The sequence below is a fragment of the Pieris brassicae genome, chromosome 7, assembly GCF_905147105.1.
Source record: "Pieris brassicae chromosome 7, ilPieBrab1.1, whole genome shotgun sequence".
In the NCBI taxonomy this organism is placed as follows: domain Eukaryota; kingdom Metazoa; phylum Arthropoda; class Insecta; order Lepidoptera; family Pieridae; genus Pieris; species Pieris brassicae.
Genome location: NC_059671.1, coordinates 19851873 through 19866598, shown reverse-complemented (window position 1 = coordinate 19866598; position 14726 = coordinate 19851873). Strand labels below are relative to the sequence as shown.

General features: G+C 34.0%; 1 protein-coding gene across 1 annotated transcript in view; it reads left to right on the top strand.

The window, feature by feature from the left end:
- The window catches only part of LOC123712502 (cardioacceleratory peptide receptor-like), a 66270-nt gene extending 52824 nt beyond the window's left edge, over positions 1-13446 (top strand). The window contains exons 7-11 of the mRNA XM_045665617.1: positions 1128-1331; positions 4922-5023; positions 9995-10175; positions 11563-11707; positions 12505-13446. Of these exons, the coding sequence (XP_045521573.1) occupies positions 1128-1331; positions 4922-5023; positions 9995-10175; positions 11563-11707; positions 12505-12591 (719 nt within the window). The 3' untranslated portion in view covers positions 12592-13446. The remainder of the gene's footprint in view (positions 1-1127; positions 1332-4921; positions 5024-9994; positions 10176-11562; positions 11708-12504) is intronic.
- The last annotated feature ends 1280 nt before the right edge of the window (positions 13447-14726 follow it).

The window sequence follows — 14726 nt, the reverse complement described above, 5'->3', positions numbered from 1 at the left end:
AAAAAGATTCTTACCAAGATTGGTACGCGAAGCCATTGAAATCAAAAAACACCACAATTTCAATAGACAAGACGGCCTAATATTATCAAACACCTGGGATCAAATAATATCCAAATTAAAATCTCAAGATAAACAATCCGCGAAAATCGAGGACACCGTGAGTAATTTCTGCATAAACCCTTTATCTTTTAGTCGATGTCAACTCCAGGGAAATAAATACAGATATTAAAACTTCAGTCACCATGACTACGCACGCTGTAAAGCACGCGAAACGTAAAATTATGTAAAATAATTATAAGTTTATAATAATACATAGCTTCAATCCGTTAAACAAGTGTTTTCTTTAAATGTGTAAAAGTTATGTTAATAAAAGACAATACTATATGTTTTTTTTGTTTTATATGGGTCGTTAATCATAATATTATTACTGTTCCTTAATATGTATTGTGTTTAACGTGGCTGTATTTGAGATTTTTTAAACTTTATTTTGTGTGTATGTGGTATAACCATTAAAATAAATACCAGTACTAATAATAGCACCAATAATAATAGTACCAAACCAAAACGTTTATTATGCAGAAGTGAATAAAACGGGTCACTATGATGTTTACTATAAGTTTATATTTCTATTAATATAAGAAATAATTCAAAAATTTTAAAATAAGGGGCCATTACAATATTTTTTTCTATCATATTTACGTTAATTAACAACTGTAGAATTTATATATATGTCGCAGCCAACTAGCTTAATCATCCGTTTTATTAACAGCGTAGCGTTTGTTACAACATTTAATAAACTGGCTGGCTAATGCTTGTACCATTCGTACGATACTCATTATTTGGCAGAAATAAAAAAAGATGAAACATATTGCATAAAAGATTCTTTTCTTAAGGGAGCTACGTAAACCCGTATCGCCATTCTCTTCTAGGTAACACTAATAAAGATAAATACTGACACGATACTTACAAAAATAAATTTTCAACCATTATGTTTATTAAACTGAACTGATTCATAGATAAATTAAGCTATTTGTCTGATAAATGTTGTCTGGAATATTCCTTAGTGATATGGCTCGTTGCACATATAAATAAATTTCGGTGAATAAATAAGTAATTAATATTTCTAGGTCAACTCCAGTGCTGGATCGACCTGGGCACGCCACAGCGGTGGCAGGTCTGGGTCACCTTGGTAGCTGCCATGATTTTTGTGCTGCCAGCTTTAGCTATCGCAGCATGTTACGCTGTGATAGTTCTTACCATCTGGACCAAGAGCAAAGCGGTGGTCATGTCCCCACCAGTAAATTCTAGAAGATCCAAGAATATGAGAAATGGTATGTAATTGATTAACAAATAGAGGGGTGTACATAGTTAAAAGGATGATGAATATGCGATTTCTGATGAGGGGATGCAATGGGGATTCCAACTTACTGTCACAAATGAGAAACTTGAGAAAGACTTGGTGTCGCGTCAGCATTCTACCAAGAGTCTCCATGCCCAGGTGTAACCTCTCACATTAGCCTACTAATATGTTCATTGTCATCATGTAAATCGGTTGCAAGTCCTGCACACATCACGACATGTGATCCCCGAGAGAATGAGTACTAATTCCAAAGACAGAAAAATGCACAGCTCAAACGCACAACGTGATGAGAATCACATACCATTATATTGCGTGACTGTTATTTATTTCATTTATTTTTATTTGTTGTTGATGTTGGTACTAAACTTATTCTTTTTTTAAATATATCTTCTAGGTAATTCCCCATGTCATAGGAAGTTAAGTATATAGTATTGGTAACCCGGATGATTAAACACTACTACCTATTTCTCTTAACAATTTTTTTATAGAATTACAGCAAATTCCAGAATGATGCCTCTTACCCTATTGTTGAACATTAGTTCTTTTAACTTCGTCACTGTTATTTTTATTCCCATACCTTGTTCAGTGTACCTCTCGTATCTATTGGAAAATCGGTTTGTACATATAACACCGTCTCTTTAGCTGTATTGCAAAAGAACAGATCGCAGTTTGTCTCACTTGGAGCCTGCAAAGATACGAAAAGACCGTGACCTGTCAATATCTCAGTAATCAATCTCGATGGTTGTATTTGTTTAAGTATCAAAAAGGTTGAAACAACATTAGGAAGGAATAACTTAGTATTGCAGCCTTTGCGCCATTCTATGCTTGTATTTTTCTATCGTGTTTTCACATAGACAGCTTTTCAAGTACGATATGGGCAATCTATTGTACACGGGCGATGTAGATCCGCAGCTTAGTCTTTAAGTAGTACATACTAACTAAGTGTCTATGTTATCTAACTGGAATAAATTATTATTACTATTATTATAATTTATTCCAGAACTCACACAATAGTTATTCTTATTAGCGAAAAAGATCGTCTTTCACTCATTACCATATGCTAATGTATATATCCCGCGTTAGCAATTCACTTTGAAGATGAACTGTGGGTACACAAACCATTTAGACAAGTAATTAGTTGGTGTTTAGGCTCAAGTGATGAAAGATCGCCCTATTTCCAATAATAGTCAAGGCACTTATAGATTCGGATGTGGTGGGGTCAGGTGTGCACTATTTTTTTAAAACATTTTATGAGTCCTGTGAGCAGTGTTGGCCTAGTGCCTTCAGCATGCGCCTCTCTTACTTAAGGTCGTAGGTTCGATCCCCGGCTGTGCACCAACTGATTTTCTTTTTATGTGCGCATTTAACATTTGCTCGAACGATTTCCTCACGATAACATCGAGAAGGAAATTGGCTTGTCTTAAACCCAAAAAGTCGACGGCGTGCGTCAGGCACTGAATCACCTACTTGCCTATTAGATTAATAAATTATCATGAAACAGATACAGTAATCTGACGAAAAAGGTTGTAGCCCCATTGATATTTTGTGAGTCCTGATACGAGCTTTGCATGTTTTGGATGGCCTAATTATTAAAATATTGATAAATAAAGTTTAATAACTGTCCATAGTAGCTTATCATCGTAAACAAATGAAACACACGTTTGCTTATCTTGCAAGTAAATAAATTATTTGAACAGGTCTAATAAGGATGCAAATTCGAAATATTACGTGTTTAATAAATTTAAAAGGGTATTAATAATCAAAATGAATCTAGAATACTAAAATTATGATGGCTGTGTGATGCAAATGTGCATCTCGTTCGTAAAATAATAATAGTAACCAAAAGTTTTAAAAAAAAAACAATTTTGTAATGAGATATAATGTTTTTAAACGGTAAAGTTTTAGTCCGAGTTATGTATTGTAAACTAAGGGTAAATTCTTGAAACTTAGCGTTAAGTATGACACTGGTACGTCAAATCCAATACGATTTTGACGTACCAGTGTCTTACTTAGTGAAAACTTTGTCGCGTAACGTTATTACAACCTCTATTAGTAAGGTCCCCTAATTATTTAATTTATACAACAGTTTTAAAGTGTCTCAGGCGGTTTTTAAATTATATTTTTCTTGTGTAAAGTCTATCGCAGGCTACGACATAGCTAATGCAAGTAACATATAAAGAGAGGAAGAACAATTTTATGAAACTATATTGATAGTAAACATTTTTGTACTACAAACTCATAACATGTGATTAACGACTTGACTTTGAGACTTGATGTTCGACAAATCTCTCACTAAAACCGCTACTGAAAATAACCTTCGTAAAAATTATTACTTCACGTATAATAATTTTTATTTTCTTATAACAAATTTTTAAAATTTTGGCTTAAGCGTGCGTCTTTCAGACCTGATTCGTGCGTTTGAATCACGACTGTACATCAATAGATTTTTCTTACTAACACCTAGCACTGGCTCGTTGAAAACATCATAGAAATCGGCTTGTCTTAAACACAGATTTTCCGATCAGACATATACGATATTATCAGCAACAGCGACATCAAAGCAATGCAATATATTATATGCTATATTAAAATAAATTACAGAGCAAAATACACGTTTTTCATTTTCTTGAATCATTTATATTCGTTTATTATCAAAACATATATTCCGCGATTAATTTAATACAGAATGCAGAAAACATTTCCCAATACATTAATCTTTCCAGATATTATGTGGGCTTAACAAGAAATAAAGACAGAAGCAACGTGTCATAGACGAAAGACGGAAACGGTATCATTTGACGGATTTCACTAATGACACTTAAGCTTGTTATACACAGGGGATATTTATATACTAAAGAAAACACTTTTCTACACTATTGTAAAATTTGGTTCCATAACTTATCAATATGTATTACATATATATATATGTGTCTATTTTAGAACACATTGTCTGATTCTTATGAATGGTTTCCTATAACAAGCAAAAGTCTTCGAAATGTTTAAAGTTTCAGCTCAATATAAGTCTTTCCTCCAATTTAAACTCGATTAAACTCGACTCAATTTTCGACTCTTTGGCCGTGTGGTTCAAGTGCAAGAGCGCTAATTAAATATTTAAGTTGACACCTGGTAGGTAGTACCAGTGACCCCAGAGCTGGTGCTTTCCTCGCTGAAGTCAGTACCACAATACAGCGTTAAAGTTACACTGCCACAACCAACTTTTAAAATTTTCTTTCTAAAGATTGAAATTACTACAACTCTGTAATAATCTTCCCAAGACGGTTCTTTAATTTAAGTACAGCTTTACTGTATGTTATTATCGAATGTTTTTTTTAGTTAATGTAAAAAAAGGTTCATAACTTAACTTTAGTAATTAAAATTTCATCCAAATATTATCGTAAAAAAAATAGCTACAAAACTGTAAATACATAGTCTAGCATGGTTAGCATAACACAGTTTTGGAACACCCAGACATAAAGGAATAATTTGTATAAATACATACTAAGAATAGTAAATTTCTCAGTATCGTCCTGTAACATCTAAAAACATTTTTTTCGTTTCCAGGACAGGTGGAATGCGACCCAGATTCCCGCCGTGCCAGCTCTCGCGGCTTGATACCGCGAGCCAAGATTAAAAGCGTCAAAATGACATTTGTTATTGTTTTTGGTAAGTGTGAACTTGGCCTAATAAAGTGATGAATTCCCTTGTAGCTATAATTGGGAGGTGGATTTATAATCACTAAATGTCACAATAATGTTGCTATGTGATGTTTTTATCGCGATACATCTTTATGTTCAGTTATTTACTGAACCTAATTCTAATAATATTATAAATCTGAAATGTTTGTTTGTTTGCACTAATCGTCAAAGCTACTGCTTCAAATATACTTAGGTAACTTCGTACGCTTTCACCACATTTTCAGAGCTAGTAAAGCGAATACCTCCAATTTTATGTTTAGTTCTTAGGAATAAATGAAAGTCGCAGGGCGCCAGGTCAGGACTGTATGGCGGATGACTCTTTATCTCGACACCTGACATATTTAAATATTCAACAGTTCGTTTTGCGGAGTGCGCTGAAGCATTGTCGTGGTGAAAGAGTATCCGGTTTCAAGGGCGCTGCTGTCGACTTTTTTCCTAGACAACAGGCAAACAGCGATTGACATTCTGCAGGCACTGTCTTTCCATCTTCTAGCACAACTGTCGCGAAATGACCTTTCCGACCAAATAATGAGGCAATCATCTTTTTTCCTTGACTTCTCACTTTCTATACCTTAGTTGGCCGATCCTCGAAATGAAACACCCACTAAGCAGATTGTCTTTTGTTTTCGGGTTCGTAGCAATATACCCAGCTTTTATCACTTGTGACAATGTCAAATACAGCGGTTGAGTCACCGCCGTTGAACTTATCTAACATTTGTCGACACCAGTTCATACGAAGGTGTTTCTGGTAGTCGGTTAAAGTATGGGGAATCCATCAGGTAAAAAGCTTCCTGACGCCTAAATGTGCGTGTAATATTTTTTCAACTTGACTCACACCCATGCCCAGGCTTTCCCGTATCTGCTGATAGGCCACTCTGTTATCTTCTTCTATCATGCGTCGCACAGCACTGATGATTGATCTTTAGTAGTCGCTGTTAAAAGAGATGGGGCTTCATTAAGAAATGATAATCGCAGCCTATCATAGCTCAGTTCTTGAGTAAGCCCACAACGAACCTCACAATAAATCATTGACTGAAAATTTTCTCGCGTTAGGTTCATTTTCAAGTGTAACAAGAGTTTTAGATTTGCCGCCAATTCACGGGCGTATGAAAGGAGGAGCGTTGTTAAAACCATCCAGTTGCGGTGGTCAGTGTAGGTTTCTAAATTGAATCGTAATTTTTCGTAACGTGACCTAATATTTAAAGGCTTCCTTTAAACTTTGAAGGAACTGCTAAGGAACCACATGACATGTGACGACATTTATGTGTAAAACGTAACATATATTTCCGAGATCGCTGTTTAAAAATTTACACCAAAAGTTTAATTTGCAGATATGGGTCAAAGTAGGGCCCAAATTTAAATAGGTCATAGTGATATACGGTCCTCTTTGCCTACGGTTATATCAGGACAATAGGTAACACAATATCGTCGAACAAGCAAATTCCATGAATTGATTTTCACAAACTCAATATGATTAGAAAATGATGTGACATCTTGATTGATGCCTTGGTTCGGGGTAATTATATATCCATACATTATTCGGATATAATAGGTGCTATTTATAATGAATACTCCAATATCCAATTAAAGGGAATCATCACACTCTGTGAGTCCCAATAGCGATAGTAATTGCTATCCTGACTTTAATGTTTGGTGTTTGTACTGTGCGTCCCGAAATTTGCGTATTAAGAGGCTGGCTTCTGTATCTGTTCCTTGATCTTCTCTAAATACGAGTGCCAGATAAACGCCCCTTTTGGGCCTCAGAGGGGCTGGTTTTCTCACGATGTTTTCCTTTATCGTATGAAGTCTTATTTGCGCATATACTCTTATATATTTTAGTTTGAACTCTTTATATTATCGTTGAATCGTTTGAAAATAAACGAATACCGATAAATTATCACGTGTGCTAATTATCTCGAATCGGAAATTATCGATATAATTAAATAGTAAATATAATTGGAATTATTAAGTTATACGTCTTGCAAGCATTACGAGTCCGGGAACAAAAATTTTGTGGGATTTATTCCCTGATTCATAGATTTGTTCAATTCCGCAGCTTGTTTGTTACCCAAATGTGTTCGCGGTTTTAAATTCAATTTCCAGTGAAGAAGTCATTGTTTCGTGTTAGTTTTATATTGCTCGTCACAGAAGACGACCACGTCCATGGACATAAACAAAAATAAGCAATGCAGAGTACTACTTCCGCGAAGTTGCTTAACGTTCTTTGGCGAAATAAACTCGTTCTGGATTCAATTTCAGATCGAATAGTTTAAATATCGAACTACGCTTCACCTTGACCAAGGCACTGTTTAAAGCCCCTATGCGTCAGAATCCCATATAAAAATCTTCCGCATTTCAATCAAAACATGTGTGAAACACCGAACCTATACTTTACTAAGAATAGCCCGCATACACAGCGGAAGCCGATTATCTGAGAGAGATTATCTCATTTTTATGTCAGACATATTAATGATGTATGCTATCTATTTTTGACTGCCCCTCGCAAGAGTTCAAGATCACAGATGCTCTACTAATCAAATCTTCAATTATATAAATAATGGTGTGGTAAATGTTATCAGAGGCGGCGTATTTTCGAGACGTCTGGCGTCTTCCTTAAGCGGCAATATCACTTATTAGGTAAGATTACTGCCCGTTTGCGTTTATTGAAAAAAAAGGAGAATTATAATAGAGGTTTTTCCGCATGAGGTACGGTAGTCATTGTCTTATAAGTCTGAACTATGCGCGATGGTGCGACAGGATTTTTTTCACATATATATCACTGTCTCAAATTCACAATAAAAAAAAAAAATACATTGAAAACCAAAATCGATGACATCATCAAACAATTACTACATTCCAGGGCCAGATTTAGGGGAGGGCAACCGGGTTGGAGCCCCGGGGGTTTATAGTATACTATATATACTATAGTGTATAAAGTCTAATTTGAAAAAAAGGAATGATTTAAATTCCGACTAGTAAAAAACTTATATTTTGATACGTTTTTTCGCTGCTTCACCTTTGTACAAATATGATTATATTGTTTTTAAATATATAAATCACAATATATATATTCACTTCCCGTCCCTATTCGCTTAGCTACTTCTCTATCTTCCTTTAAATTTCTTCTGTACAAACATTACCTGTCCACATCGTATCCCTAACTTTCTTACTAACTACTAACTGACGTGAGACTTATCTTAAATTATCGTGATTTATGTGTCTTTTTACTCTTTAATGTATCTTTAATATTTTATTCCTGTTTAGTTTTAATAACTGTGTATTACATGTATTTTTGCACTACTTGCCTATCTTACTTAATACATTTATTTTTTCTTTACTCACAGTGGTTGCCTGGAAGAGATCGCTCGTAAGCGATAAGGCCGTCAGTTGCCCTCCTTTTGATTTAATTATGTTAATTTTTATTCTTATTTTGTAGTGTAACGAAGTGTAAATAAATAAATAAAATAAATCATTCATACACACATGATTATATATTTATATGTTTGTTAAATAATCAAGGCCTCCACTCATTTGCTGCCCTGAGGCCTCCACACCACTATATCCGGCCCTATAACATTCATTACAAAATCACTAAAACAAACAATAATTATGCATAATAATAAATTATAATAATTATTACACCTATATATATTCGAATAAGAATTCTTGTCGAAAACAAGCTTCTATTGAGCGTCATTGTTTGAATGGGTTTGTGACGTTTTATACGCGCTATATAATATATATTTTTTATTTTACAGAATAATATAGTAAAATCATAATATGTTACATTTTAAAACCACTGTGGTTTGGATAAATGTAACCATAGCAGTCTTCTTTAGGAACGCGACAAATATATATAAGTAGTATTTCTTATGTTGGTTAATGTGAGGCTATCTCATAACTGACTGGGTAGTCCAATTATTAGCCGCGTTAGCAAATACCTTAACGTTTTCTCGGTACCATATACGTTGTTTGCTCTCGATGTACAGAGCCGAACTTGCTTCCGCTTGGGTCTTTAGGTACGTCATGCTCAACTCGTTTTCTATGTCATGTCGAAAAATTTTGTTCTAAATATCGTGTTTTAAATCTGTTCGACGTCCTAGTGGGCAGAAAAACTGTCTCCAGCTTATGTTTTCACCACACTATTATAAAAATAAATAAAACTATGCGTTGATGTTAACTAAATAAATGTCAAATATCCAACGCAGTGCAGTAATAATAGAATTGCAATAACGTCAAAATTAAATAATAAAATGTTTTAATGCTTTTAAATATAGTACCAATGTCTATTTGTAACAAATTTATAGGTTATTTGAACACGCTATTATTACGAACTACAGACCAAAACATTCCAAAGATAACAGACACTTGATATCGTTCATAAATACGCTATGTATCAACGATGTTTTGATCTGTTCTAGCTTTCGTCAGCTGAAACATTTTTGTTTTATGTATTCATGAAACATTTCGAAATCAAAGAGGTTGATTACCAGTTTTATAATTTAACTCTTGTTTTTATTGACTACTCTTAGCACAGGCAATCGTTTTTGTATTACTACTTTTTTTTACTATGGTCGGTATAAGTTTATCGATTGATGCTATAAAAATGTTTTCGGTAGTAAAATAGCCATCAGTTTTAAGTAGTATAAAAATATCTATTTATTTTATTGCATTCGGTTCAAGCGGCTAAAAACTAGATATATTTATAAACTAGATATATTATAAGTTAAAGAAGTTTTTTTTAAGATTAATTTAAAAAACTAAAATAAACTAAATTAAAAACAACCATTTATCCCAAACTTTATTTTAAATTACATATAACAGCAAAATACCTACGCCAATTCCAACAAGAATTAATTTACCTTATAATATTCAGGATTGTAATTAGCGCCATCTAGTATTACAAGGTTGAACTACAATAACAATTTTTACATTCCAGTGTTCGTTCTTTGCTGGTCACCGTACATCGTGTTCGATCTTCTCCAAGTATACCATCACATACCTCCGACACAGACCAACCTGGCAATCGCTACCTTCATCCAAAGTCTCGCGCCCCTCAATTCAGCAGCTAATCCATTAATATGCTGCATGTTTTCGCCGCATATATACAGTAGTTTAAGGTATGTTAATAACCGTTATTTTAATAAAGGTCTTACTTGCAACGTTAGATAACTATACAGTCGTTTAAGATATGTAATTAACCGTTCTATTAATAAAGGTTAAGACCTTGAAGTTGCAAGTAAGCTTGCAACGCTAGATAACATTACAATAATTATATATAAATTAAAAGTGAGGTCATATATATGAGAGTGTGTACAAATACTCTTGTAAATAAATCTCAAAGGTTAAAAAATAATGAATCAATCCAAAAAATATCTTTTTATTGTTTATATTTAACTGATTGTAGCCACAGACTATGCGTATGTTTAATTGATTAAGTCTTCGACTTAAGCAAGGTAAGCCGTCTGTTGTGTTTATTTACTGTAAGTGAGAATTTCGTAAAAGATGAAAATTCCATTACACAGATGGCGTTTAACCAACATTTCCAACTTTCATTACACGCTTAACCACTTGGATAAGTGATTTAAGGCTACCACTGACGATACGTCCATTTAGTAGACTTCCTTTTGGATGCACTCCAAATGGAAATGGAAGTACCATTCACAATACTTCCATTTGGATGAATGGCGTCACTTCGAACTTTGCAATCGTACGGAACGGAAATAAATAATACTATGGATAACAATACTTTACTGGTGGCAGCAGTTGTGTGTATTTTATTAAAAAGATAAAAAAAAACCTATTTAAACAATTTCTTAAAGTGGTATGTCTATTACATCCAACACAAAGTCACGCGCGGTTAAAGACATAATAAAAAAAATTATAACGCTTGAAAAATACACAGCACATGCACCACCATCGGCATCAAAACATTAACTGAAACAATAACCTCAAAAAAATGGACGCCGTTTCGCCCATTTACGGTCAATTCGGACTGCTTCCATATGGTGTGGCGCACGTTTCCAAAATAATATATTTAAAATGGAGTAGTCGTCGTCTAAAATCGTCCCGTGAATGGTAAAAAAATATTCCATTTGGCCTGGACGTACGGATTTCCATCCGTTTGGAAATCCAGAGCTGCCTGACATCCATCCAAATGGAATATTTTTTTACCATTCACGGGACGATTTTGGACGACGACTACTCCATTCGGATTAATGGACGTATCGTCAGTGGTAGCCTTTAGACGACTTAAATAATATTAATATCTCTCTATTTATTTAATAAAAGTATAAATGCGTCGGATAACATGTTTTACTGATAAGAGAAACCAAAAGTCAAAAACTAAACATTTCACGCAAAAATAAATGTTTTCCTTCAGAATGTAAATTTTAATTTAATTCATGTTATTATCTTTCAAGAATTTTTAAATTGGTGCTTCCTTCAGGGGTTTCAAGCTACAAAGCGAACGCTGTTTAATAAATTTATAAGCACATATAATTCCAGGCGCGTTCCTCCTTATCGCTGGCTATGGTGTGGACGAACACGAAAGCGTCACGCGCGTGGTACATTGCGCTCGCGGTCGGACTCCACAGCGAACTCAGATCTCCTTAGTTCAACGCATGCAAGGAGATCAAATACCATCGCTACGGTAATTACGTTCCTTATAGTAGCGATTATATCCTTTGCTTTGTATACTTAAAAGTTGAAAAGTAGAAAAACTGACTAAAACGGGCGATCTTATTTGAATGATTAATTTGACGATTTTTTATGTATGTAATATCTAAACCTATACAAAGTTTAAAATGTAATCTATGATAGAAAAGAGATTGTTAAAAAATCCAGTGGACCACCATTGGTCTTAGCCTCAGTTTTCTGATTTCTCGTTTGCTTGTCATAGGCAAGGTGTTCAGCCCGAAAGTGTTATTTTTATCTATTACCTAAAATGAAATTTTACTATAAATATATTCAAATAATAGACACCATTAAACAATTTGGGTCATTTTAATGTTATATAACTTTTTATTACCTCCATATTCATAAAAAAACAGGGTTTAAAACTCAGTCATCTGTCTCTTTTCATCACAGTTAATTTGACAGAAAGAGACAAAGAGTGCTTTAGTTAAAAAAAAAATAGTTTCATCATCGGTTGAGGTAGAATGCAACATTCCACCCGTATCAGCTCCACGTCCGCCTTTCCACAAGAGAGCGTTTTTTAAGGCAGTTTCTGTCGCGCACCATTATTTTGTGTAACCAGCTGCCTATTGAAATATTTGCGAACAAATTCGTCTGATCAAGAAAACAGCGTACCAATTGTTTAAAAACTTGCGAAGCCTCCGGCATCGAGAATGACCATGGGCGGCGTTATCACTTAACAGCCTCCTGGATTCCGTTTGTCCACTGATCTATAAAATAAGTATGTCTGCATTACGTTACTTCTGCTTTTAGGTATTAAACCGTACATGCAGTAGCAGTATCCCAAGAACAGAGCAGCGGCGCACGCAACTATTGGTTCTCTTGCCTTCCAAGGACTGACCCAGGCTTTCTCCAGCGCATGACGTCATGCTTTAAGATGTAGAGGATTCCCGTTTTTCTTTTATTGGTGGACTATCTAACTAGCTAAGCAAAAATGTTGGGTGTTATGTTTGGTATTGTGTGCAATTTCTTAGGGCAGCTAGATAAACCTGAAAGTGAACCTCCTAATGTATGCTAAAAAAATATAACAAAATCCTGTCGTAGGCTTGGTGTAACAATGTTCTGATTTCCATAATATATGCTCTCAGACACATTTAACATACATTAATTTAAAAAGAAATAATTTCGCAATATTTTTTAAATTTCGCGTAACGGTAGTTGAGGTGATTAATATTTGAGTTGAAAGCCGTTTATATAACAGTTTATATGCATAATACTAAACTACTCTGACGCCTACTAGACGCTAAGCAAACATCAGTTGCCATGGCAACCTCAAACCCCTAAATAAATTTATATTTAAAATTTGAGTGTGTCGAAGTAAACTAACTATACGCAATATAAGAAAACTAAGAATAAGTCGTGAGAGTCATGTAAACAAATAATCATGGTCGATTGAGATGTGTTCAGGATGCAATATATTACGCCAATGTATGTTCGTCTGTATATAGGATAACATAGTGCCAAGTTTGTATAGTCACAATGTATAAATAACTTTTTCCTTTGTTTAGGTGTCGTAAATGTCTTTTCTTATATAAATCATGTCAGTTTTGAAGAACTATAAAATAATTTCTTCAATTTGACGAGTTGTACGCTCTAACCAAAACCCGATAATTTGATAGCAAATGTAATATTCAGAGACGTGAATTAGCCAAACAATCCTCGTCAAATCTAACACGTTCCTTACAGGATTCATACTTAGTGCTAAGTTTTGAGTCTTAGGGTAAAGCTTGTCTGTAAATGTTACCTATTTTTTTGACCGGTTGTATGATGAGTTCAAGCAAATTAACAAATTGCTAGAGCCACTCGCGGGCTAATGTATGTGTTAGACTTCTTATATTTTAACCGTAAGGGGGTTATTGCCCTATATTTCTGATTTAAGTTGACACAGCTTAGGCATTTGATGGAAAATAGACTGGTGTAACTGATTTAGTTAAAGAATGGGGTATAAGATATTTTTGTCCTGGGCCGGATTTAGGGGTGGGGCCGGGGCCTCCACAAATGAGGGACAATAGAGACTTCAAAAAAAATTATATTTTCCGACCAGTAAACAGCTTAGATATATTTTAATGTGTATGTTAAATACTAAAAGCATCTACTTGATTTCACAATAAATTATTGATTGAAAAACTCGACTGAAAAAAAATTGTTAATTTTATTTGGAAATTAATTTGGGTCCAGGGGCTCCTTTGTTGCCCTAGAGGCCTCCAGACCTCTAAATCCAGCTATTTTTCGTCAGTACGAAATTTGAGTAGAATCTTATAATAGATAAGAATTTTAATGCTATAACAAGTATTTTAGACTTTGAATCATTTCACCTATTAACGATAGTTATCTTTAACCTTGCATCACAAGTGGTTTAATAGTTTTTGAGATATCACCAAAATGGTGGCATTTAAAAAACCGCTGTTTTGAATTATTTTAATTTTTACTATACTAGATTTCAATCATACAGAATTATTTCTATATTAGCTTTTTATTTTAATTTAACACGAGTTTCGGAAGCGTAGAATGATTTTAATACTATCGTATCACAACAATAGCACATATAATTCAAAACTGATAATTTAAAGTCGATAAAAATCCTTATAAAGCGAAAAATTCATTATAACCTTCTTATTATAATTGAAGTTGCTTTTACACAATATATTTATCAATTTGATGAAATATATTTAAAAATTGCCACCAATGTATCTACCTTATACGCTACGTTTCACTAGACACAAGCTCTCTCTACTCGAAACTCTACTTTACTCTACTTAGAAACATTGCTGACTACGTTTCGACGTCCAATTTATATCAAAGCACAAAATAATTCTTTGCTTAAAGTCCAATGCTAGTCCCACTAAATTATAGAGTCGCTCTTTCATATGACTGAATACTGTATTATATAAAATATCTCTATATGCAAATCTGTCAATCACACGTTTTTTATTAGATTTAATATAAATAAGTCATACTATCATTTAAATTATATA